The following is a 25,234-nucleotide window of genomic DNA, read 5'->3' on the forward strand; positions in this document are numbered from 1 at the left end:
GCACAATCACTGCTTGCTGCAGCCCTGACCTCCCAGGCTCAAATGATCCTCCCTCCTCAGCCTCTGGAGTAGCTGGGACTACAGGTACATGCCACCATGACCAGCTAATTTTTAGGGGGGTCACCTATGTTGCCCAGGCTAGTCTCAAACTCCTGGGCTCAAGCAGTACCCCCACCTCGTCCTTCCGAAAGTGCTGAGATTACAGGCCTGAGCCACTGCGTCTGGCCTCTTCACTTTACCTCAAACCCTAGTAGTATCTGGCCAGTATGGATGCAATGACAACTAAATTTACTCATTCCTCGAATGAATACACTGGAATACAGTGTATCGTGGTACACTGGTTTGTACCACTGGGGAAATAGCCAAGAATAAGACCAGCTTCCTAGCGAGCAAAAATGCATCATTTTAGGTGGCAAATGCATTATTTTAGGTAGTAAATGCATAATTTTAGGTAGCAAAAGTTGACATCCATGAAAACAAAGGAGAGGGAACTGGGGAAGTGTCTGAGGCAAACCAAGTAAAGAAACAAGCAGTAAGACCAGGAGTGCCTTCCAGGATAAAGAACCGTGGGCACGGTACAAAAGTCTCTGAAAGAGAAGTCAGCTTTTTGGAAAAAAAGGAAGACAGGGTGGCCAGCATGGCTCGAGTAGACTGCTGAGTGACAATAAAGTTACCAAAGCAGATTTGGCCCAATCCTATTAGCCCTTACAAGCCATAGTAAGACATTTTTGTTTTATTCTGAAACTGCTTTCTGAGGATTTTAGCACACCTGTGATGTGACTTGGGCTGTAGGGAACAGCATGCAAGAGTATTGGGGAGTAGACAGTATGGCCACTGATTATAAGGACTCTTCAATTTTGAAGAAATGACAGTGACAGGTACTGAAATGGACTGAGATCAGAAGATCATATTAAAAATCTTATTTTGGACATGTTAATTTTGGTATGCCTTTTATGGCATTATGGCCGGGTGTGGTGCCTCATGCCTATAATCCCAGCACTTTGGGAGTCCGAGGCAGGTGGATCACTTGAGGTCAGGAGTTTGAGACTAGCCTGGCCAAGACGTGAAACCCCGTCGCTACTAAAAATATGAAAAATTAGCTTGGCGTAGTGGCCGGCACCTGTAATCCCAGCTACTCGGGAGGCTGGGGCAGGAGAATCGCTTGAACCCAGGAGGTGGAGGTTGCAGTGAGCTGAGATCACACCACTGCACTCCAGCCTGGGTGACACAGCGAGACCTCATCTCAAGAAAAAAAAAAGAAGAGAAAGAAAGAAATTAAGATTGTAGGCATTTTCTTCCTTGTTTTGCTTCAACTGCCAGAACTTATAATCAAACCATACATGTGTCGACCTGCTCAGTTCTGGTGAACTTCCTTCATACAGATGTTGCTGTTTTACCTCATACTATGTTAACAACGCCAAGTTTCCCCAAATTTTCGTTCCACTGAGTTTTAAATGCAAAACAGACTTGGTTGTACATAGCCAAATATTAAGCACGAGCGTGCACGTGCACGTGCACACACACACTCACACAACGCCGACAGAGGGTGTTCCCGTCATTCCTTAGCCTTTGTTCACTTGCTAACATGCCAGGCTCCTTCTGCCTCAGGGAATACACAGACACTGACTGCAATGCTCTTCCCTTTGCCTGATGGACTTCTCCCACCAGTATTCTAAATGTTCCAATCACACGCTGAGACTTTCCCTTTACAGCACTCACCACAGTAATTACTGAAATAAAGATGGTAAAACCTTAATTTCATCACCTTTTCTTTCCCTTACCCAACTTCCAACACACCAAAGGGTTTACACAGGCACTATTAAGTAAGTAAAAGTGAGTGGCAAAATTTTTAAATTTAGAAATTTATTCTGTTTAATCCACAAGCTTTATATAGCTTTAGTTTAAAAAAAAAAATCAAAACAAACAAAAAAAAATCAAAACAAAAACAGTGAAACCAAGACACTATTCCAAAGTCTGGGCCCTTCCAGCCTTCCAAATACAAGAGCTCTGAAACTTGTATATACCAATCGGAAGAACAAGACAAAGATATGAACAGAGCCATGACATTTCATTAAACAAATTGTATGTAACTGAAGGATCCTTTCTGGGACTAGCTCATTGCCTTTACAAAAGAAAAAAACAAAACAAAAAAACAAAACCAGAAGAACAGAATGAGAGTCCAGTGTTCCAAATCAACTTGTTACACATCCATATAAACCCACAGTGTCCTGGCAAACAACATGCTTTCATTTTCTGTCTCATCCTAGAGCTCGAATCCTGATTCATTTCAGCAGAGACTCCACAGGCAACAGGAAAGATGGTGGCATTAAAATATTCATTTATACTTTTGTGGTAGTTCAAAACAGTGGTCTTATTTCTGGGCAAGCTTACAGACCATACAAGGTCAGTAGCATAACTTAAATGGGAGCTAAGACTCAAATGAAAAAAATGTAAGAAGAAGAAAGAAAAACAAAAAGAAGATCAAAACCAAAAAAACAAACAAAAAACCCCCTCTAGGAATAGCCAGGGCATTTAAAGGAACCATAAAAATGCCAACAGTATTTAAACCCCCTTTTTTAAAAAGGGAATTTTTTTTGGCTTAAATTATTTCACTTAATGAATTATGTCAGCTGTCAATGAAAGAATGTCACTAATACACTGTGGACACCTTTTGCAATGTAAATCCATGCCCCCTTTTTTTACATGGTGAACTTCAACCTAGCAATTATTACAACAAATGTTATAGTCTAAAGCTCAAACACATTTTAGCAATTTTGAAATTGAACTGCGTACAAACCAAATAAAATTTACATCATAACAAACATTTCCCCCTAAGACTGTGGGGACACTTGGGCCTTCCTCATTGATCTCAGGGCCTTTTCACGCAGGTGCTTTTCTAAATCATCAAGGTTATCTTCAGCTTCACTTTCAGTCTCCTAAAAAAAACACAACAACAACAGAATTTACTTGGTTAAGTCTTAAAACACTGGTGGGAAATGCTGAGTAAAGAGCAAAATCAAAGTGTGGGGATGGCCGACGACTGAATATACTAAAACCCAGGGAACCACAAACTGTAAATGGCTTAACTGTTTGGTGTGTGAATTTTATCTCAGAGTAGTCAATTAGTAGAAAAAACAATTTTGCTACTTCTCAAAATAAAGTGACTTTGCTATCTGTACGTATACTGCAAGAGAGCCATACACAGAGTTCATAAATACCTTCTTCGGCTCTGGCGCTGCCACCGGCTCTTCCTGTGCTAATGTGGTTGTGGCAGCTGCAACGGCTGCAGGGGTCACAGCAGCTGCAGCAGCTGCAGCCACAGCCTTTTCCTTCTTGTGTTTTTTGTGCTTCTTGTGCTTCTTATCCTTTTTGTGTTTCTTGTCCTTCTTTTTCTTCTTTTTCTTTCCACCTCCTTCTTGATCTGAATTCTAGGAAGGGGGAAAAACAAAAACAAAAAAACACCCAGCATTTATAATCAATCTGATTAATATTCTGTCCAACTGAACATTTTATTTCCTCAAATTCCCAATGAACAAATCTCAAGATTTCCAAAAGGCTTCGGAGGGTGTGAGCGGGGAAGACCCAAGGCCAATTATCACCAAGAAAGGTATTCAAAGTCAGGGGCTATCTCCAGGATGAGCTGAATTCCAGCTCCTGAACTATTTGACCTTAGACAAATTGTTGAACTTTTTCTGAGACCTTTTTACCTAAAATAAGTGTAATAATCCCTACCTGATAAAGCTCTTGTGAAAATTAAATGGGAATATCTGTAAATCACCCACAATACTTGCCTAACGTGTATCAGACTTTTAATAAATGGTACCCGCCATTAGTCTAAACACATGCCTGTATGAATGCCATGTCTCTAGCTACCATCTGAGCTCTCCTATCTTTAGAGTGGGGATGACTGATTCTTCCTCATGACACACATACCAAATTTATGTAAAAGGCAGGCTCCTATAATTTAATCCATAATATTTCAATTTCACACTTCTAAGCAATTACTTAAAACTCCTCACAAGTTAGCTTGCACAACTATTCAGTCAACCCAATTAAATATGGACATCTGAGGCCACAGCAGGAGGATCACTAGAGGCCAGGAGTTCAAGATCAGCCTGGTCAACACAGCAAGACCCTGTCTCTACAAAAAGTTAAAAACAAAAAATCAGCCAGGTGTAGCAGCATGTGCCTGTAATCCCAGCTACTTGGGAGGCTGAGGCGAAGGGATCACCTGAGTCCAGGAAGGCTGCGGTGAGCTATGATCATCCCACTGCACTCAGCCTGGGTGACAGCCTGAGACCCTGTCTCGAAAAACAAACAAAAAACAGATGGACATCTAACCACTGATTTTATGCAATACAGAAACCTGCCCAAGATCAGATATATAACTCACAAATGGGAAAAAAAGTTTAAACACTAATATTTTAATGCCCCAATGACATTTTCTCTGCTTCAAAGTGACCACATACATATTTATAAAAGGGTGTCCAAAATAAGGCAGACACATACTCTTGGCGGTGATGGGCTCGGTGTTGGGCTTTTGGCCTTTTTGACCGGTACAGCTGGTGACCAGTTTGTAGATGGTGACTGAGACTGGACAGGGGATGGAGGTGCTGGGGGCTTTTTAGCTGCTGGCTCAGGAGACCCGGAGACAGATCGGGAGGATGAGACCCTCCTTACAGACTGTGGGCTTGGGGAAGCAACCCTAGACAAAAAGGAAAAAACATTCAGCATTGAGAACAGACACCTCTTCACATGAGAAAACCACCAACTACACTGGACAACCAGGTTATGAATTTCAAATATACCACTTAGATTGCTGGTTGATTCTACTAACATATATCCAATTTACATCCCTATGTTTCCTAGAGGGTGGCTAAAGCCTCATAATCCTCTATCCATTTTGTTAATGATGCTTCTTATATAAGATTAGTAATGTCAGTTCCTTACATCACACACAAGAAATGTTCTATTTCTTACTTAAGTTTAGTTTTGGAAGCATACCCCTAAAAACAAATTGATAACTGCTAAGAACCAACTAAAAGCCCGTGGCATTTAACTTATGCCATAGAAACTATCTCAAAAATGGAACAGGATCTGTAAATAGTACCTGAAGTTTGACTTAAAAGCTCATATTCATAACTTATTCCTTTTATATGGGGGGGGGGGCGGGAAGGTTCCAAATATAAAGAGCTATGTAAGTATTCCTAATGAAAAAGCATAAAATATTTTTACTTTTTTATCTTTTTAGGTTCCGGAGTCCTGGAGACTCTCCTAATGGGCCTAGTACTTGGAGACGGGGACTGCCTTCTTTGGGGTGATGATGACGCTCCTCTTCGAACAGGTGGAGGACTTGAGGAGGTCTGAGGAGCTCGAGGCCGTGGTGAGGGCGAATGCCGTTTGTTTGGTTGTGGTGATCGGGCCTCCCGGGTAGATCGGCTTGGGGAAGACCCTTTCCTATGCTTGGATGATAATGAAGGTGAACGTCTCTTGGTGACTGGGGAGCTTCTTTGTTTGGGAGGTGGAGAATGGGAGACCCGCCGCTTTGGTGGTGGAGATGGTGATGCTCTTCGTTTAGGAGGGGGAGGAGGTGAAGCCGTTCTTCTCTTTGGAGGTGGAGAAGGAGAGTATCTCCTCTGTATTGGAGGAGAGTATCTTCTAGGAGAAGGTGAGCGCCGGCGTGGGGGAGGAGAAGGAGTCCTAGGAAAAAGATACATAATTAAGCCGAAAGGCTCAACAAAATACAGAAACAGGATGAAGAGAAAAGTAATCAGCAGGTTTGACTATACTGTAGTTAGCACTAGGCAAAGGGAATATATTTACAAGTGAACATGCCATCTTTATATTCTCACTTAAATATCAATAAAACTTGTTTATCTCAGCTGACTGCAACACAGGACACTTTGTCTGCAGGACTAAGTATAAAAAAGAAAAAAAAGACATTTTGATTAACAAATTTGCAATTTTCAGAAGGTGTGAATTCGTCAAGTCTTTTAACATCTATACGAAATCAACAATGTTTTTTGGAAAGAGAATCTTGCACTGTATTAACTGAACATCAGTTATTATATAATAACCAAGTAACTCTATTAACAAAACTCTATTATGGTCACTTTAGGAAGTCCGTGCTTTAAAGAGGTCTCTGACATGGTGTCCTCTCTGAATTAGCATTTGGACACTGTATGAATAATTAAAGAGTTCACTGCACAAGCCTTAAAGACACTTCTACCTCCCCTCAAAGAGACTGTTCCATTTTCTCTTAGAAGACCACTTATCAGGCCAAACTGCCTAATTTCCTCTTGGATCTTGCAGACTTGTAGATCAAAGTAAATTCCTGCCCAGAGTTAGCTTTACAACAGGCCATATACTTTGGAAATGTGGTAGGGTACAGTTTCATCACTGTATCTGGGCAATTATTTAGTAATTCTGAACTCCCATTTCCTCACCTGAACAATGCAAACAATACCAACTATCAAGGAAGGTCTCTTTGAGGACTAGTAGTAAAGCATATAAAGCGCCTAGCACTTTGCCTGGCACATAACAGGCATTCAAGAGTGGCAGCCAGGCCGGGCAGAGTTGGTCACACCTGTAATCCCAGCACTTTGGGAGGCCAAGGCAGGAGGATTGCCTGAGGTCAGGAGTTTAAGAGCAGCCTGGCCAACATGGTTTCATCTGTACAAAAAATACAAAAACTGGCTGGGTGTGGTGGCAGGTGCCTGTAATCCCAGCTACTCGGGAGGCTGAGGCAGAAGAATTGCTTGAACCCAGGAGGCAGAGGTTACAGTGAGCTGAGATTGTGCCACTGCACTGCAGCCTGGGTGACCGAGTGAGACTGTCTTTAAAAAAAAAAAAAAAAAAAAAAAAAAGGTGGCAGCATGCCATTACATTGCTTGGCAACATATCCAAGCAATGCCATTAAAACTTAAATGTTAATTTTTACTTTAAAATAGTTGTAGATGTACAGAAGAGCTACAAAAATAGGAGATCTGCCACTTCACCATGCTAATATTTTATATAACCATAAGAAAATTAGCAAAACTATAAAATGAACCTCAGTGATAACTCAGTATTACTAAAATAGCAAAACAACCCCAATTTTCCACTAATGAATGTCCCTTTTCTGCTCCAGGACCCTACATCTCTTTAGTTCCTGCCAATCTGTGACTGTTTCTGTCATTGTCTTTCATGATTGACACTTTCGAATACTGGTCAGGTATTCTGTAGAATGACTTTCAATTTGGGTTTCTCTGGTATTTCCTAATAATTAGACTGAGGTTCGGCATAACTGGTAAGCATACTACAGAAGTATCCAGGAAATACATGATGCCAGTATGTTTTATTGAGGATGTTATCTTTGATTATTTAGGTAAGAGCTATCTGACAGGAATCTCTAAATTTTCTATTTGCAATTACTAGTCAATACCACCTTTCAATGTATTAACATCTTTATCACAATATGTGATTCACCTGCTATAAAATCCACCTATTTACCCATTTAAAGTATACAATTAAATGATTTTAGTATATTCATATAGTTCTGCAGCCATTACCATCCACATGTCCACCCGACCCTAATCTGTGTTCTATCTCTATAGATTTGTGTATTCTAGACTTTTCATATAGATGGAATCATATGTGATCTTTTATGACTGGCTGAACAATGCTAGTCTGCTTACTCTAATAAGATATAATAATCAGAAAGATTCAGAGATCCTTTTGTAGTTCCTAAGCACGATGATTGGGTTTTCATGAGCTGTGCCTCTCTCCAACCCTGTTATGAAGTGAGCCCCGTTACTCATCTGATATGTCAGGGGTTGGGGGAGTTGGGGAGACGCTCCAGTTAGCGTATTTGACAAAGTACCTTCGTCGTGGTGGTGGTGTGGGAGTCCTGCGCCGTCGAGGAGGAGGGGCGGGAGAAGGAGACCGTCGCCTTCTGGTGGGTGGTGGGGATGGACTTCTCCTCCGTCTACCACTAAACCAAGAAGAATTACTGTTAATTTTTTTTTTTTTTTTTTGAGATGGAGTCTCGCTCTGTCGCCCAGGCTGGAGTGCAATGGCACGATCTCAGCTCACTGCAACCTCCACCTCCTGGGTTCAAGCAATTCTCCCGCCTCAGCCTCCTGAGTCGTTGGGATTACAGGCACCCATAATCGTGCCTGGCTAATTTTTAAAAATATTTTTGTAGAGACAGAGTTTCACCATGTTGGCCAGGCTGGCCTTGAACTCCTGACCTCAGGTGATCCGCCCGCCTCAGTCTCCCAAAGTGCTGGGATTACAGGTGTGAGTTACCACGCCTGGCCTATAGTTAACTTTCAGTCAGTGGCATTTACAGTGACCCAGAAAACACGGTTTCAATTATCATTAACCCCAAGGGCAGCAATGGTTACTAAGTTTCAGAACAGTGTTTTTCAAACTACAGGTCAAGACCGTTAGTCAAGACCCTGGGTGGCAGCATTGAAACAATTAATAAAACCACAGTGTTTTACTTGTGACAAGGGTAAATACTGTTTTGTGAAATTTTTGTTTTACTCTGGATCACAATACAGAACATTCTTGACATGACACAGAGTGAAAAAGTTCAGCAACAGCACATCAGAGCACTGCTTTTTATTGGGGATGCACATTAGAACCACCTGGTAAGCTTATGTGACATTTATGTCTACCAGGTCTAGGCTAAGGTCCAGCCAGGTGTTTTTGGGAAAGGCTTTCCAGGTGATTCTGATTCCTTACTAGGAATCAACTGCTTTAGAGACTAATACAGAAATTCAAAAATGCCAATAGTCACAAGTGGCTTAAGACCCAAATCTGGATGTCTCTGCTCCAAGCTCTTAATTTTTTTTTGCCCAGGACAGGACTCATGCTTCCTGTGAATCTGGAATTATGTTTTGTCTTGGTTCCCCTTTGAAATTAAGAAAGCTCTGCTAACTGAACAGACAAAATCCTAAAATTCACCACTAAATTTTTCAACTTAAATCTGCTTATGCTTTGTGGGGACTAAGACCTCACACTAAATACATATCAAATATTCAAAACCAGGCTTTATCTCCCCTTTCTTTTCTTTCTCTTTTTTTTTTTGAGACGGAGTCTCGCTCTGTTGCCCAGGCTGGAGTGCAGTGGCCACGATCTGGGCTCACTGCAAGCTTCGCCTCCCAGGTTCACGCCATTCTCCTGTCTCAGCCTCCCGAGTAGCTGGGATTACAGGTGCCCATCACCATGCCCGGCTTATTTTTTGTATTTTTAGTAGAGATGGGGTTTCACAGTGTTAGCCAGGATGGTCTCAATCTCCTGACCTCGTGATCCGCCCGCCTCGGCCTCCCAAAGTGTTGGGATTACAGGTGTGAGCCTCTTTTTTTTTTGGGGGGGGATGGAGTTTTGCTCTTGTTGCCCAGGCTGGAGTGCAATGGCACGATATTGGCTCACTGCAACCTCCACCTCCCAGATTCAAGCCATTCTCCTGCCTCAGCCTCCCGAGTAGCTGGGACTCCAGGCATGCACCACCACGCCCGGCTAAATTTTTTGTATTTTTAGTAGAGACGGGGTTTTGCCATGTTGGTCAGGCTGGTCTTGAACTCCTGACCTCTGGTGATCCATCCACCTCAGCCTCCCAAAGTGCTGAGATTATAGGCATGAGCCACCGCACCCAGCCTCCATTTCCCCTTCTAAAATATGATACTGAAGCATAATCCCAAATAATCCTTCCTCCATCTCTAAATCCTAGGCACCTGATGGCAATTTTTAATGGCATTAAACTTTAAGCTGCTGGTATATAACTTAAAATACTTTTTAAATGACGAGAAATAAAACAAAAACATCCTGGAGTACAGCAATAAATTTTCGTGTTGATTTTACTGCTGTGAGAAATCTCTTTCCAGAACAACAAGTAGTTCCATAATTTGGTGTGTGGGGCGGGGTGGGGAGGGAAGGGGAGATCAAAGAGAAGAAATTGCACCACTAATCTAACTCTGTAAAGCAATTGTTTAGCTGCTGTGCCAGCAACTTCACAAAAGTCAGAGGTAGTTATAGCTGGGAAAGGAATGCTTTAGCAGCCAAACTAATCTTTTTTAGGTTTTTGTCTTTTATTATCATGCAGCAGTTTCCTCCACAGTGTAAATACCCTGTGCTTTGCTTCATCACAAACACTGCTCACTGGTTCCTTTCCCAGAAAACACTTATTGATGAGATTACCTAAAGCAACACAGTTTCAAAAACTGAGCTACAAAAAGGATAGTGGGATAGCTTCAGCAAGGATAAACACTTCAAAATTCAGTGGCAGCTAAGGCCCCCAAAAGCAGACAGCTGGTTAAGACAGACTAGTGTAATGTCAAACGTATAGGTCTAAGATCCGACTTTGTCACTTTGTGGCCCTAAGAAACTACCACATTGGGGCCTCTATCTTCTCACTTACGAGATTAAGACCTGAATTAGGCATTTGGCTCTAAAAGTTTACAGTTTTATGGTCACACTGATACTAATAATCAAAAGTTTCAATAAAGATATGCCGGTCGGGCCCAGTGGCTCATGCCTGTAATCGCAGCACTTTGGGAGGCTGAGGTGGGTGGATCACTTGACGTCAGGAGTTTGAGATCAGCCTGCCCAACATGGCGAAACCACTTCTATACTAAAAATACAAAAATTAGCTGGGTGTGGTGGCATGCACCTGTAGTCCCAGCTACTCAGAAGGCTGAGGCAGGAGAATCATTTGAACCTGTGAGGCAGAGGTTGCAGTGAGCTGAGGTCGCACCAATGCACTCCAGCCTGGGTGATAGAGCCAGACTCCATCTCAAAAAAAAAAAAAAAAAAAGATATGCAACCCACCTTTCCACTATTGGAAAGACTGAACAGGGCCAAAGCCTTCCATTCACTTTTATCTCTTCATTTTTGAGACGGAGTTTAGCTCTGTTGCCAGGCTGCAGTACAGTGGCGTGACCTCAGCTCACTGCAACCTCCGCCTCCTGGGTTCAAGTGATTCTCCTGCCTTAGCCTCCAGAGTAGCTGGGATTACAGGCACGAGCCACCATGCTCAGCTAATTTTTATATTTTTAGTAGAAATGGGGTTTCACCATGTTGGCCAGGATGGTCTTGATCTCCTGACCTTGTGATCCTCTCACTTTTAATATTTCTAAAGTTTCTCCCTAGTTTTTCCTGCCCTCCCTAATGTCACCACAAAGTCCCTCCCGCCAAATCTAAGGAGCAATTAATCCTATGTCTTGAAAAGTATCCAGATACTGTTAAAAATTCATGTGCCGCTTGATGTAAGTTGATGCAAATTATCACAAAAGAGCACAACCAGATATTAAAAATCTAAGTTCAAATGAGGGTCTAAACCAAATAGCTCATGTATAATTCTATCATTAATCTAACGTGTTTAAAAAAATACTCAAACCAAAACAACTTAGGATCTGCACATCCATAGCCACAGTCACCATATATTTAAGAATGAGATGAGGTCACCTAAATAGGAAATTAAGTCACTACAATTTTTGACATGTAACCCTAATTTACAAAGTAGTATCTAACCAACCTTTTAGTCACTGGCGATTGCCATCGCTTTCCCATCTGCATCCTGAGAGCAGTGGAGAAAAACAAATGTCAAGAATTCCATTCACTAAATTATTTACTTGGGTGGGTTAAGTACCATTAACGGAGACATTTTTAAATATTCAAAGATGTTCAGGAGTTAAAGTTATAATTATTTGGCTTATTTTTCTAATCATGCACACATATATGACATGGTGGTTTAAAATTCACCAGTTCTAAATTAAATATTAATAACCACCAACAAAGCAAAAACAAAACAAAAACCCTAAAAAGCAAACAAAAATCCAACCATATCCAAATACTTGAAGAAGTTAATCAAATTCTCAAATAATCCCAAGTTATCAAATTTCATCACAATTACAGAACATCAGTGAACATCACTGAAGAAAAGATGTTACCGAGGGGAAGTCTCTTTTTGCCGCTTTCGTGGTGATGGAGAAGCACTCCGGGAAGGGGAATGTCTCCGCCGCCTGCCAACCTCACCATTCTTCACATGGGACCTCTTGGGTCGTTCATCTTCTGAGGAGGAGGAGGAGCCAGAGTCTATAATTACACAATAAAAAAAATATTACATTAGGTTTGTGCTTGAATCTGTCCAAGTTTTCCAAAATCTAGGTGGATGGAGCGTTCACTAGGGCAAGCAAGCATGTATATAGACCATCAGTTCTGAACGGAATCATCATCAATATATGATCAATGATTTCAAAGCCAAGCATATTCATTATTTAAATAAGACATAGAAATCATTTCCACAGTGTAATCCAATCAAGATGGCACACCCTAAGAAGTCTAGGCTGGGCACAGTGGCTCACGCCCCTTGGGAGGCCAAGGCAGAAAGATCGCTTGTGCCTCCTGAGTAGCTGGGATTACAGGCCTGCACCATCATGCCTATCTTTGTATTTTTAGTAGAGACAGGGTTTTGCCACGTTGGCCAGGCTGGTCTCAAACTCCTGACCTCAAGTTATCCATCTACCTCAGCCTCCCAAAGTGTTGGGATTACAGGCGTGAGCCACCGTACCCAGCCTGGTATGTTCTTATAATAAAAAATGCAAATAGCAAAATAATAAGGTAGATTCTTTTTCTTTTTTTGTTTTGGAGACAAAGTCTTGCTCTGTTGCCCAGGCTCCCAGGCTGGAGTGCGGTGGTGCTATCTCAGCTCACTCACTGCAACCTCTGCCTCCTGGGTTCAAGGGATTCTCCTGCCTGGGCCTCCCAAGTAGCTGAGATTACAGGTGTGCGCCACTATGCCCGGTTAATTTTTGTATTTTTCATAGAGACGGGGTTTCGCCTTGTTGGCCAGGATGGTCTTGAACTCTTGATCTCAAGTGACCCGCTCACCTCGGCCTCCCAAAGTGCTGGGATTACAGGTGTGAGCCACTGCGGCCAGTCTAGATTTTTAATAGGGAAAGATGTTCTAAATACACTGTTAAGTTAAAAAGGGAGGCAACATATCTACAGTTGAGCTTCTGTGGGGTTCTTTCCTTTTTCTGAATAAAATTTCTGAATAAAAGCTTTGGGAGGTTGGAAAAAGAACGATACTCTTCCAATTTTATACTTCTGTTTCACTATTGTATCCTAGGGACCTATTACCTTTTTTTTTTTTTGAGACGGAGTCTCGCTCTGTCGCCCAGGCTGGAGTGCAGTGGCCGGATCTCAGCTCACTGCAAGCTCCGCCTCCCAGGTTTACGTCATTCTCCTGCCTCAGCCTCCCGAGTGGCTGGGACTACAGGCGCCTGCCACCTCGCCCAGCTAGTTTTTTGTATTTTTTTAGTAGAAAGGGTTTCACCGTGTTAGCCAGGATGGTCTTGATCTGCTGACCTCGTGATGAGCCCGTCTCGGCCTCCCAAAGTGCTGGGATTACAGGCTTGGGCCACCGCGCCCAGCCAGGGCCTATTACTTTTATAACAATGTAACAGAAGATTAAATTTTGCAAAAGGACTTAAAACCAAAAAAAGAAAACAATCCTGCCTCCTCAGACAGATTTCTATGTAGGCAAGTTAAGTACTCGTGCTGCACACATACATATACCAAATATTTATTAGGAAATACAGGTAGAAAAAAACTTTCATCACCGTCCATACCAGATGAAGACTGCTGGTTTTGTCGTCTGTACTGGCGTCTCTGCTGCACAGAATCTGCTGCAGCCATTTTGCCACCTTTATCTTCTTCTGAAAGATGGATGCATTTAGAAAGTGTTTCTTTAGTTACGCATATAGAAAATTTGCAATTTGAATAGGAAAATAGTCTCTCAAACCTTCATTTGGTTGGAACAAAAATACAACTACTATATTTTTTTAAAAAAAGAGTTTAAAATGCCAATTCACATGCTGATTTAGACTATCTTCACCAAATACAATAAAATGTATTTAGGCATTTATTACAGGTCAGGCGGGTGCCAAGCATTTTATAAGCAGATACAGTTAACTGTCAAAAACCTCTACTGCCCCTATTTCGGAGCTGAAAGAAGAAAGGCTCAGATAATTAAAACAGAAACAGTTAAATTCTGGAACAGGAGATTCCAACCAAGTCTGTCTGACTTCAGAGTCTTAGCTCTTATCCTATGCTTAATCTTCAAGCAGAAGGGGATGACCAAATGTGCAAAAAATCAAAATCAGCTTTAAGAAAAGCAAAACAAAAACAAACAAAACACCACAAAAAAACAACAAACTTACCCGATTCAGATAACTCTACTTTTCTAGGCTTCGGTGCTGGTGAAGGGGATTCTCTTTTCTCAGTACCTTTATGTTTTGTCACTAAAAAAGAATAAGAGTAGAAAAGAAGCTTATGTACAAAAAAAGGTCTAGACAAGATGCCTTTCTTTCAATTTTTAAAATTATTATTTTAAAATAAAGATGGGGTCTCACTATATTAGTCAGGCTAGTCTTAAACTCCTGACATCAAGCAATCCTCCTGCCTCAGCCTCCCAAAGTGTTGGGATTACAGGCATGAGCCACTGCACCCAGCCAAGATGCCTTCCTGCTATTACAAAAATGGGTGTCACTACTCTCAAAAAGAATTTATGAAGAATTAAAAAATTCCTGTAAGACCTTTTTGTCATATCCGAACACTATCTGAAGTGAGGCAAGAATTTTTTAACTGTTTAATGAAAAGCCTCAAGAAGTTCTACAATGATTTTCAAATCTTGAGATTCTCCCAAGAAAACCAACATTTAAGGGAAATTGGGAGCTGCTACTGAGGAGAACAAGCTCAGTAAAGTAAACCTCTGTGTGCGACTTGCACTTCACAACCTAAAATACACACCCTCCACACCCACACTCTCTCTCACACTTTCAGAGAATTCATCAACATGAAAGCTTTTAAGCAACCACTATAGGTGGGTTCAGAAAAGTAAAAGATGATAAATGATTAAGAAATAAGATCTGATGCAACTTTCACAAAGATATTTGGTCTAGAAAAGAAGAATGGCTGCCCAACAGACTAAAGGTTCTTTATGTAGAGCATAATCTTCACAACAGCACAGGGGATTTAAGCTACCCATGAAAAAAAGCAGACCGCCACAAATGGTAAAAATTATTAAATACGAAGACTCAAGAATTCTTTCCAAAGAGCTAGAAAGAAAAAAAGGCATTTCTATAGCTAAAGTAGTAGGAGAGCAGTGGGTATCCTCTGAATTATCCAACTGTCTTTTGCCAATGACATAGAAATATGGTAACTACCTTTGGTAAACCTGCTGTATCGGACATACTATTAACACAGTTGCTGGTATCACATCCCTTTCTCCCTGTTCCATTTCATAAAGAGGAAACCTGAGGCTTAAAAAGAAGCAACTTCACCTCAGTCACAAAGACAATTTAATTGAGCTAAGATGTGAATCCAAGAGTCTATTTTTAGGGCATCGGTTTTGATCTGAACAACTATCTCTGCTTATAGTATCTATCCATTGCTACAACTAAAATTGTTAAGTATATTCACATATAAACATATATATACCATAGATTAACCTGAAACACCACTTGAGAACATCCCAGTTCGAAATAAACCTACTGACAATTTGATCCCCTCGGGATCCTGATACCTGTTTTGTGTGATTAAAGCAATTATCATGGAATGTTTTACTCAGAATGCAGATACATCTCATTTAACAGACATTCACATTCAGAATTCTGTAATGGTTTATTCCAAGGGGCAGTAATTAGAGAACCAGTGATCTAACACAGTAATTGCATCTTTGCAAAAGAAATCAAAATGAAGAATTTACCGGTATGCCTTTTCAATGAACAGACTTTTCTTCTTTTTTTTTTGAGACGGGAGTTTCGCTCTTGTTGCCCAGGCTAGAGTGCAATGGCACGATCTGGGCTCACTGCAACCTCCGCCTCCCGGGTTCAAGGGATTCTCCTGCCTCAGTCACCCGAGTAGCTGGCATGCACCACCACGCCTGGCTAATTTTGTATTTTTAGTAGAGACAGGGTTTCTCCATGTTGGTCAGGATGGTCTTGAACTCCCGACCTCAGGTGATCTGCCCACCTCGGCCTCCCAAAGTGCTGGGATTACAGGCGTGAGTCACCACGCCCAGCGACTTTTCTTAAAATTTCTACGTAATAAGCCATTTGGACAAATCACTGGATTGGGTAAAGAATGGCTATCACTCAATTAGATATCAGGAATCATGACAGTGCAAATAGCCAACTATATTTCATACTTGTATTTTAACAAATCCAAAGAAATAAAATATTTTAAAATTGTTAACTATTTGAGGCTCTTTTTTTAAGTCCATATTTTTAAGTGTTACTTAATCCTCAATTTCTGAAAAGATATTACGGGCATCTAGTTAAAAAGTGCATGTCCAAGTTACCACCTCAGAGAACTGGGTTCCCAAACTTGCTTTGGAAGCTGACTGATTGGACACATCTTCCCCTAAGAAACATTAAAAATGTGGTTATGCTTACCAGATAGTTGGCAAAAGCCTATTCATTATATAATACCAGTGAATTGTAACATTATTTACATTTTCCCCCAATGGAAATACACATCTGGAGTTGCATCCTGATTCAATTTCTCACTAATTACTTAGCTAAAGTAGTCTTTATTAATACATTTATATTAGCTGGGTGTGGTGGCATGCGCCTGTAATCCCAGCTACTCATGAGGCTGAGGCAGGAGAATCGCTTCAACCTGGGAGGCAGAGGTTGCAGTGAGCCGAGATCGCACCATTGCACTCCAGCCTGGGCGACAGAGCAAGACTCCGTCTCCAAAAAAAGAAAAATTTATACCATCAAACAAGGATCATTTATATACTCCTACTCTGGTTTCATACAATTGAATCAGCATTATTAATATTATAATAGCCCTTCAGATTTCTATTTTTCTAGATGAGACTTTACACCATTTACTTTTTGGTAATGTTGTTTTATTTTAAGTATTCAAGGGACAAAATCATTCTAGCATGAAGTCAGACAACGTAGAAGGCAACTTTAAAACCAGAATTTTAAATTTACTCCAACAGTCCTATTAATTATTAATCTTAGATCTGCCTAAAAGATCACTTATAAGTTATTCTGTGACCAGCAATAGTAAAGTAACCATTAAGTGTCTAGATAGAGAGTACAATTTATGTGGCCAAGCTAATCTAAGTAAAATTACCACACCGCCACCACCAGTATCAATCATGTTAACATACTTCACTGACTGTGCCACTGATTTCAAAGCACTATTTTATGTACTACTAAGATAATGTCAATTTAACGAGATGTCAATAATTACAAATGTTTCCCCTAAGATCCCTTCAGATGACTGTATACTCTCTTTCAAATAATTAACCTGTAAGTTCCCCTAAACACTTTTCCTGCCTCCCTCCCACTCCATTTGCCCACTATCAAGAACAGAGCCCTAAGGCCCTGATTAGTGGCCACTACAGAAAATATAACTGTAGTATCTATTACATTTCAATGATGTTACTGTTTTAAGTAGTGGAAACTGCAAAGTAATTTCTGAAATTACACTACCAGACAGAGAAGCTAAACAATTTCAACCCTGCCCTCCACCTCTCACCTCTAGCAATCAAAGAGGAATTCTGGTGTAGGAAAGCTGGGAAAAGTATTCATTATTTAACTGGGAATGGCAACTCAAGTTTTATTCCTAGCTGGTTGACCTTGACCAAGTCAACTAACCTGAAAATCTGTTTCTTGCTGACAACTGTTAAGGTCTTTTCTAGCTCCAAAATTTCATCATAGGGGGCTAGGATCAGTCCAATATAAAAGGTTATGTCTAGGCCGGGTGTGGTGGCTCATACCTGTAATTTCAGGGGTTGGAAGCTGCAATGAGCTATGACTGGGCCACTGCACTCCAGCCCGGGTGACAGAGTGAGATGCTGGCTCTATTTTGGGGAGCAGGGAGGAGGTGGAGGAGAGGTTATTTCCAAGTAGCTCAAACCAATATTCAGCTCCAGTGGTCACAAGGGAGACTCTGACTAGAGCCTGTAGCGCCTCTCTTTGAGTAGGCTGTTTGGACATGGAAGCCCTGTCCCAAAACCCACAGAACTACTTATTTTCACCATGGCTTACTTCTTTCCTATGTACATATCCACTCTGTCTTGTTTGCAAAAAATATATGCCAAAACACAAGAAATTAGCATCTGTGCATATGCTTTTTAAAAGGTACCTAATAATTCTTAACAATCAACGTATTTTAACAAAGATTGGTCCCTCTGTTCAGGTACTTTTGCAACTCTTTGGCTATATGAAAAAAATAGAAAAAAATCATCATTTGATGTGTTTTTGCAAAGTAACAGGTGGAAACACTTGTTTTTTTCCCTAGAGAGCTTTGTGGCTCCAGACAAAGAGTAAATATTCAGAAGTACAAACTTCACAGGAAAAGACAAAATAGGTCAGGGCCATGGGCATCAGATTTGGACATGGTAACTAAAAATGGACTGAAATTTTCCCAATGCTGAAAAGCAGTATGGTACATGAGGTCATAAAAATAGTGATCCTGAAGCCCCTCTCTCAAACTGAGGACTGAACCTGGAACAGTTACAGTCTTCTCTACTTTCACTAGCTGCTTGTATAAGGGGCCAACAAAAATGTCCATGTCTTATTTAATCAATGTATCACTACAATAAAAATGTCACAATTCAGAAAACATTACTTTTTAAAGACTACCATAAACCGCTGGTCACCCTTTCACTGTCAGCTTATCTATGCCTCATTGTCACAGATACAAAAAAGGAAAGCAAAATTTGCCTTCCTAGGTATCACCACATTGCATCGTTGGGGAGTGGAGAGAGAAGGCAGCAGGGTGAATAATTAGCAATGCCGATCTCATCAAGCTCACTAAAATGTATAATGAAAATTTTGTCCATCCCCATTTCTTTGTTTCTAATCTGAAGTTTTTTCTCTCTTTTTTTTAAGAGTCAGGATCTCGCTACGGTGCTGAAGCCAGCCTTGAACTTCTGGGCTCAAGTGATCTTCCTGCCTCAGCCTTCTGAGTAGCTGGGACTACAGGCTCATGCCACCACACCTGGCTCTAACATGAAATTTTCAATATGATCATAACAACCCCAGTATGTGTTAACCTACAGATTGCTCCTTAAAATTCAATTGCTATAGCAGCTTTTAAGATCCTCCCCATCCCTTACTACTCACCTTTTAGGCTGTATCATTCCAGCCCTAAGCTCCAGAGAGCCTGGTTCAAATGGACACTAGTTTTTTCCATGCGTATTTAATGCTCACAGAACAAACCCCAATAGACCACAACCTTCACTCAGACTAACACAGCATTCTACTTGCCTGGCAGGATCACAGATCATAAATTCCTCAGAAATCAATCTGCAGAATAAAGCAAGGACAACACTCAGAAGAACCCTGCCTAGAGCCTAAATTAAAAAAACAAATCAGCTTTTAAGAGGACACCATGTCCTTTGCTTGGGAGCGCAACGCGGCCAAGAAAGAACTAAAAGAGAATATGAAGTCCTCTTACTTAAGATATCAAACCAAAAATCTTCAGGAGAAAAAAAAGTTAACTGGCCTCATAGTAATAAAATGATCCCTTATCATGCCAACGCAAACTTCGATATGTTACCCCAACTCAAACAGCCCACGGCTGGTAAAAGATTTATCCACCTGCACAATGCCAGAGGGCATTGCTAAAAACAAAATGCTTTTACACATAAAAAAGCCCCAAGATTTTAAAGCAGGAAAGAGGTAGGCCTATAAGCAAACTTACAGAGAGTATCAGACACAAATATTATCTAGCTATTTTATACTTTGAGAGTAAGCAGGTGCAGTAACTGACTATGCTTTGTAGTCAAAGAAAGAGAGAACATGTTTCATCTGTGTTTGATTTTTACCTTTACCTGAAGTTCTCCCTGGAGACACGGAAACACGACTTTTTCTTGTACGGTTTGACTGCTGAGGTGTTGGGGAATGCCGAGTTTTGGGTGGTGGAGTTGCAGGAGGTGATGGCCTGTGCCTTCGCCTTGGAGGACTTGCTGAAGGAGATAACCTACGAGTTTTCCGAGGGGGGCTGGATGTCCTCTTGGGAGGCTTCTTTGGTGGTGACCGTGAACGAGATGAAGAGGATGATGAGCTACTCCCAGACAAGGATGCTGAAGAACGTCTTCTTCTGTGGAATGAAGTATTCATATTCACTAATTGCACACTTTTAAAGAACGGCCTTACAGGTATGAACAGTTTACACAAAAATACAGCTATTTTAATCCAACTTTTGAGTTTATGTAGCTAAGCACATAAATGAGTCCAAAAGAATGGGGAAAAAAACCATAACCTAGGCCAGGAAACAGCTAGTTCTGAGACTAAATATAAACAACTTAATCTGATAAATGCTTCTGTCTGTGTTCTCTCTCCAGTTATAAAACTTGTCAGGTTGAATGCTATAATAAAATAACTAGTCCTTCTGCCTTAGGAATGGTATTGGTGTTTTGGAGTTTGCATACAAAATTTGGGGGCAAGGTATTTTTCATTTAATAACACAATGTTGAGAAACCTTTAGGTTGCATTTTTTAAAAAGGTGTGCAAAACTAAGAATTCATTTAGCTACATAAACTTAGAAGCAGGGGCCTCTCGAATTCTGCGGCAAAATTTGTGTTAAGTTCTGTTGCAATTATGTGTACCTGCAGAATTCACCTTTGGCGGAAGAATTCCTGAGAACCTGAAAAAAAGAAACCCTACCTTAAGTGTGAGACAAAAACTGGCTGAAAGGGAATCTTAAACAATCTGTAAAATATTGACTGCTAAATGGCTGAGTAAGCACAATTTAAACATGCTGTTTGCAAAACTCCGGTATAAGAAATAGCTGTTTCCACTAATCTCGTACTAGGAAGCACCAGCATTACTATTCTCCTAAAGGGGAATTAGAAAAGTGTGATGCCTGAAAACTGACTGACCATTTACCTCACTAATCTCCTCTATGAGCAGTAACACATCAATTCTTTGTAATAGTGGTAATAGTTCAATATATCTTGACAACCCCTCCCCAAAGAGAATTTTCAAACGTATGGGACTCTGAAAAACCTGACTGCAGAAACAAAGTAACTTTACAAAGCTTACTTGATTTTTCCCCTCTTTATTTCCAAATTGATTTGGTTCCCTGAAAAGAACTTTAAAAGATTCAAACAAAAACTTCTGTCCAAGATAAAACTGGAAGCTTAATCATTGGCATTTCTTCCAAAGCCAGGTGAAATGTATTGCAAGAAGGCACAAAAACTCTGCTACCAGTGCACTAGGACTCTACTTTGGGTAGATTTAGCCACTAACTTTTTGTTTAAAGTGATATGTCCAAGATTGAAATATTTTATCATATGCTCATTTTAGAATGATTTAAGAAAAAGAACACTGGTACAGTCGGGGTTTTCAAAAATAGACACTAAACTAGTAATAACAATTATATCTATGGAATACAGATATATTCCCCCGGGATTATGGAAAACTTCCAAGTTATACTATTTCTGTCTGAATTACTTATAAGCCTCATTACTTCTATAATGAGAATTTTCTGAGAATTTTACAAAAAATTCATAGAAAGTATTTTTCTCAAAGTATAATAGCAAATGATTTACTTTAATACTGGCAAAAGGAGCTTACTGGTCCTATCATCAGCTACTTTTCAGAAGCCAGTTAAAAGCCAAAGAGAAGATGGCCAATTCCCTTACTTAGTAGGATTTCTTGGTGAACTCTAGAAGGGTAAAAGTTAACAGAAAAGTATCAATAAGATGATTAATTTCTCGTTTACTTTCCAACACCAGACTAGACATTTTTCATAACAAGGACAATTGCATTACACTTCAAATGAAACAGATTCTTTAGAAGACATTGTCTAATATCACCTATGAGTTCTTTCTTCCAGGGACACTAATTTACAGATTATCCTAAAAGAAAGATTATCCAGAAGTGTCAAACACTTGACACTTCCAAATTTTAAAAATCTTACCGTCTTACAGGTGATCTACTCCTTCTATGCCTTGGTGGAGGAGGCATTCTTCTTGGTGGAGTTCTTCTTCGAGGAGATGGCCGCCTTCTTGGGCTTGGCCGCCTTCTAGGTGAATACGATCTGCCATAACAAACAGAATTAGGTCCTGAATAAACCAGGAGTGAGGAATTTCTTGCCTTAGTTTTCTAAGGCTACATCTTTTTTCTAATGGCTACATCTAAAAAATAAATTTCAAGGATCACAATTTTCCATTTATGCAGACACTTTTATGGTACACAGAAAAGTGTCCTCAAATTCTCTGTGTACATTCAAAAACTATTTGTACTAAACATCTTCTACTGCTTTGAAATTATTTATCTAATTGTACCCAGTACAGTAGCATATAAAACCTAAGATATTTGTTGATCTTAAAGCCACAACTCACCTTGATCGGGATCTATGGCGCCGTCTAGGTCGAGTGTGAGAAGGAGAGCGGGACCGCGTCCGGGATCTTGATTTGGAGCGTGACCGAGATCGTGGTCGGGCCTTCTCCTTCTCCTTTTCTTTTTTAGAATTTTTTTCTGGAGAAGGTTCTTTAGGCTCTGGTATAGGTTCAGGTTTGGGAACTTTCAGAATGTCACTGTGGAAACAAAAGCTTTTTTTTTTTCTTTTGCCTTCTTGTACTCAAGACTTCTAAATCATTATACAATGATGTAATAAATTATTTCTAAACCTTTTCAAAATTTACAGACTTGTCTCTAGCTCCAAAAGATACATACACACCTATCAGTGAAACCGAGCAACTAATAATTCTAACCGCGTACACTTTCTTTTCTTCTGAGACACGGTCTCACTCTTATCACTCAGGCTGGAGTACACTGGCATGATCTTGGCTCACTGCAGCTTCAACCTCTCAGGCTCAAGTGATCCTCCCACCTCAGCCTCCTGAGTAGCTGGGACTATACGCATCTGGGACTATAGGCATGTGCCACCATGCCCGGCTAATTTGTGTGTGTGTGTATATATGTATTTTTAGTACAGAGTTTCACCATGTTGCCCTAGGCTGGTCTCTAACTCCTGAGCTCAAGCGATCCACCCACCTCAGCCTCCCCAAGTGCTGAGATAACAGGCATGTGCCCCTGCATCTGGCAACCACATACATTTCTTAAAAGTGCGAAGTTGTCCACAATACATTGAGGAAAAAAAGCAAGTTACAATACACAAAATACCTGAAACAATTTAACCAAAAGATAGTAATGGTCACCCTTTGGGGCATTTTCTTTAAATATGTTTTCCTAAACAATTTCTTTTCAACAAACTAATTTTATAATTTAAAAAATCTAAAAGGAGAATAACTAGTTTAACTCAGATGTCATTATTTGCAGTCATTATTAATCTAAAATTGTGATTATTTATAAATGAATTTTTATGTACTTGCCTAGTAGAAGTAGCCTCTTGTACTGAAGGTTCTTTTACTTTCACTGAAGGTTCTGGGAGCTCTGGAGTTTTTTCCTTCTTTTCTGGAGCAGGGGAAGGACTCCGGCTCTTGGTTCTGTGACGGGGAGATCGAGAATGACTGCGCTTTCTCTCTCTCCTGACAGGGGAAGATCGTCTTCTAGGGGAAGGAGATCTGGATTTGCGTCTAGGATGAAAGCAATTTTTTTCAGATTTTTAAATAACATGGATTGGAAGAGAGGAGTCAAAGGGAGAAGTGAGGATTAATCTTTAGTTACACTACTGTTGTTTATATCTGAGATGTTTCCCTATGGAAATAAGACATCCTAATCTCACCTACTTGATAGGGAAGAGAAAGACAAGCAAATGAAAGATAACACTCTCGAGTATATCAGTTATAAGGGAGGAAAGCACTGACTTGGGACTCTAGACTTAGGTTCTTTATCATTCCCAGAGCTCAAAAGACCAACTTTTCAGAGGCAAAGAGGATGCTTTAAAACCAATGATAATCTCTGACAACAAATCAAACTCCCAAACATGTAACATTTAGATGCGGACAGATTACAGTGGAGTTCATCAGGAAGAGCCTCAGTATGCCAGAAAAATGACTAGTACCATTAAAGCAACATGTTCTTCAGAAAAGAGAAATATATCAAACATGAAGAAGATAGCTTTTTTGGAAGAGAAGCCCTCTTTTTGTTTAATAATAGCCTGCCTAACTCAAAGGTTTTTTTTCTTATTCACACAGAAGGAAAATGGCAGGCATACTTCATCAATAGTCAAGTAGCTACCACCATGACAATCTGTGCTTAGCTCTGTAAGTATTACTTCCACAAGGAGATTTTAATATCAAATATATAAATGAAAGGGACAAAGAAATTACCAATTCTCTTACTAATTCCAGCAGACATTTATGAAAGAAATAAGCAGAACTCTAAAAATAAAAAGCCTAATGGAGTTCTCACCTTTTACCACAAATACAGAAGCTGAGTCGTGGATTTAAAAATGTGAACCTAACAATAGTCTCATTGGAAGGAAGAAGAAAACAAATAAATGATCTGAAGTTTGGGTTCAGTACAACCATCTAAGAAAAGCAGAACAGGGAATTAGGTAAGTATTACATGAATGGCTAATGAGTACAGGTTTCGAGTACAGATTTCTTTTTAGAAGAAAGGAAATGGAAAGAAAAAATGAGTCAGAGTACATTTTAAAAAACCCAAATTAACTGTTATGAACTAAAGCAATATGGAAGAAAAGTTTAAAGTTTTGATTTAGGAATTTAGAGTTGGACAACTCATCAAGATGTGCGAGACACTGATGGTTAAATTATCTGTCTCAAACAAAAGATGACAGGTTTCTTCAGTCCAGAGGCAAGCCATAGCTCACCATGAAAACTGCATGATGGAAGAAATTCCTTGAATAGCGTTGTTAGATTCCTTTTTAACTAAGGAAGTTTCTACACACAGAATTTCTCAAGACCTAAAGTACCTGTAAAACATCAGTTATGCATCTATTGCATGATACCTTCTTGGGCTACGAGACCTCTCCCTTTTTTCTCTGCTGCTTTCTTTTTCTTCCTTATCCCTTTTATCTTTGTCTTCATCTTGCTTTTTCATAGATGCCAATTTTTCTTGTTCAATCTGCAAAGACCAGGTTTTCAGAGTACACATAATTGAACATTTGAGAACAACAAACTGAAGACTACTTTCCACATGTGTTAAACACCAATGCTATTAACTATCATTTCACCAGCCTCTTCTTTTGAACCAGACTGTTCTTTCTTCACCCACACTACAGACACACATTAAGATTGGTATTATCACCACTCATTTACAAATAAAAATTCACTGAAAGTTAA

General features: G+C 40.2%; 1 protein-coding gene and 1 pseudogene across 48 annotated transcripts in view; one reads left to right on the forward strand and one right to left on the reverse strand.

Annotated features, from left to right (window-relative positions):
- Positions 1-1,846: 1,846 nt before the first annotated feature.
- SRRM1 (serine and arginine repetitive matrix 1) overlaps positions 1,847-25,234 on the reverse strand; it is a 29,620-nt gene continuing 6,232 nt past the window's right edge. For 4 of the 48 annotated variants that reach the window (XM_005544413.4, XM_065527642.1, XM_074016646.1 and 1 more), the window contains 14 exons: positions 24,901-25,016; positions 23,360-23,563; positions 22,367-22,561; positions 21,943-22,062; positions 19,844-20,118; positions 14,211-14,291; positions 13,620-13,706; positions 11,937-12,081; positions 11,522-11,563; positions 7,862-7,972; positions 5,236-5,700; positions 4,510-4,705; positions 3,219-3,428; positions 1,847-2,936 (listed from right to left, as the gene is read on the reverse strand). In XM_005544413.4, the coding sequence (XP_005544470.1) occupies positions 2,832-2,936; positions 3,219-3,428; positions 4,510-4,705; positions 5,236-5,700; positions 7,862-7,972; positions 11,522-11,563; positions 11,937-12,081; positions 13,620-13,706; positions 14,211-14,291; positions 19,844-20,118; positions 21,943-22,062; positions 22,367-22,561; positions 23,360-23,563; positions 24,901-25,016 (2,352 nt within the window). In that variant the 3' untranslated portion in view covers positions 1,847-2,831. Of the gene's footprint in view, positions 2,937-3,218; positions 3,429-4,509; positions 4,706-5,235; positions 5,701-7,861; positions 7,973-11,521; positions 11,564-11,936; positions 12,082-13,619; positions 13,707-14,210; positions 14,292-19,295; positions 19,323-19,843; positions 20,119-20,626; positions 20,665-21,942; positions 22,063-22,366; positions 22,562-23,359; positions 23,564-24,900; positions 25,017-25,234 lie in introns of those variants that run through there. The other 44 variants (XM_045377913.2, XM_065527682.1, XM_065527684.1 and 41 more) reach the window with 27 other exon arrangements.
- Positions 7,711-7,805, forward strand: LOC123571232 (small nucleolar RNA U13; annotated as a pseudogene).

The sequence above is a fragment of the Macaca fascicularis genome, chromosome 1, assembly GCF_037993035.2.
Source record: "Macaca fascicularis isolate 582-1 chromosome 1, T2T-MFA8v1.1".
NCBI classification, from domain to species: Eukaryota; Metazoa; Chordata; class Mammalia; order Primates; family Cercopithecidae; genus Macaca; species Macaca fascicularis.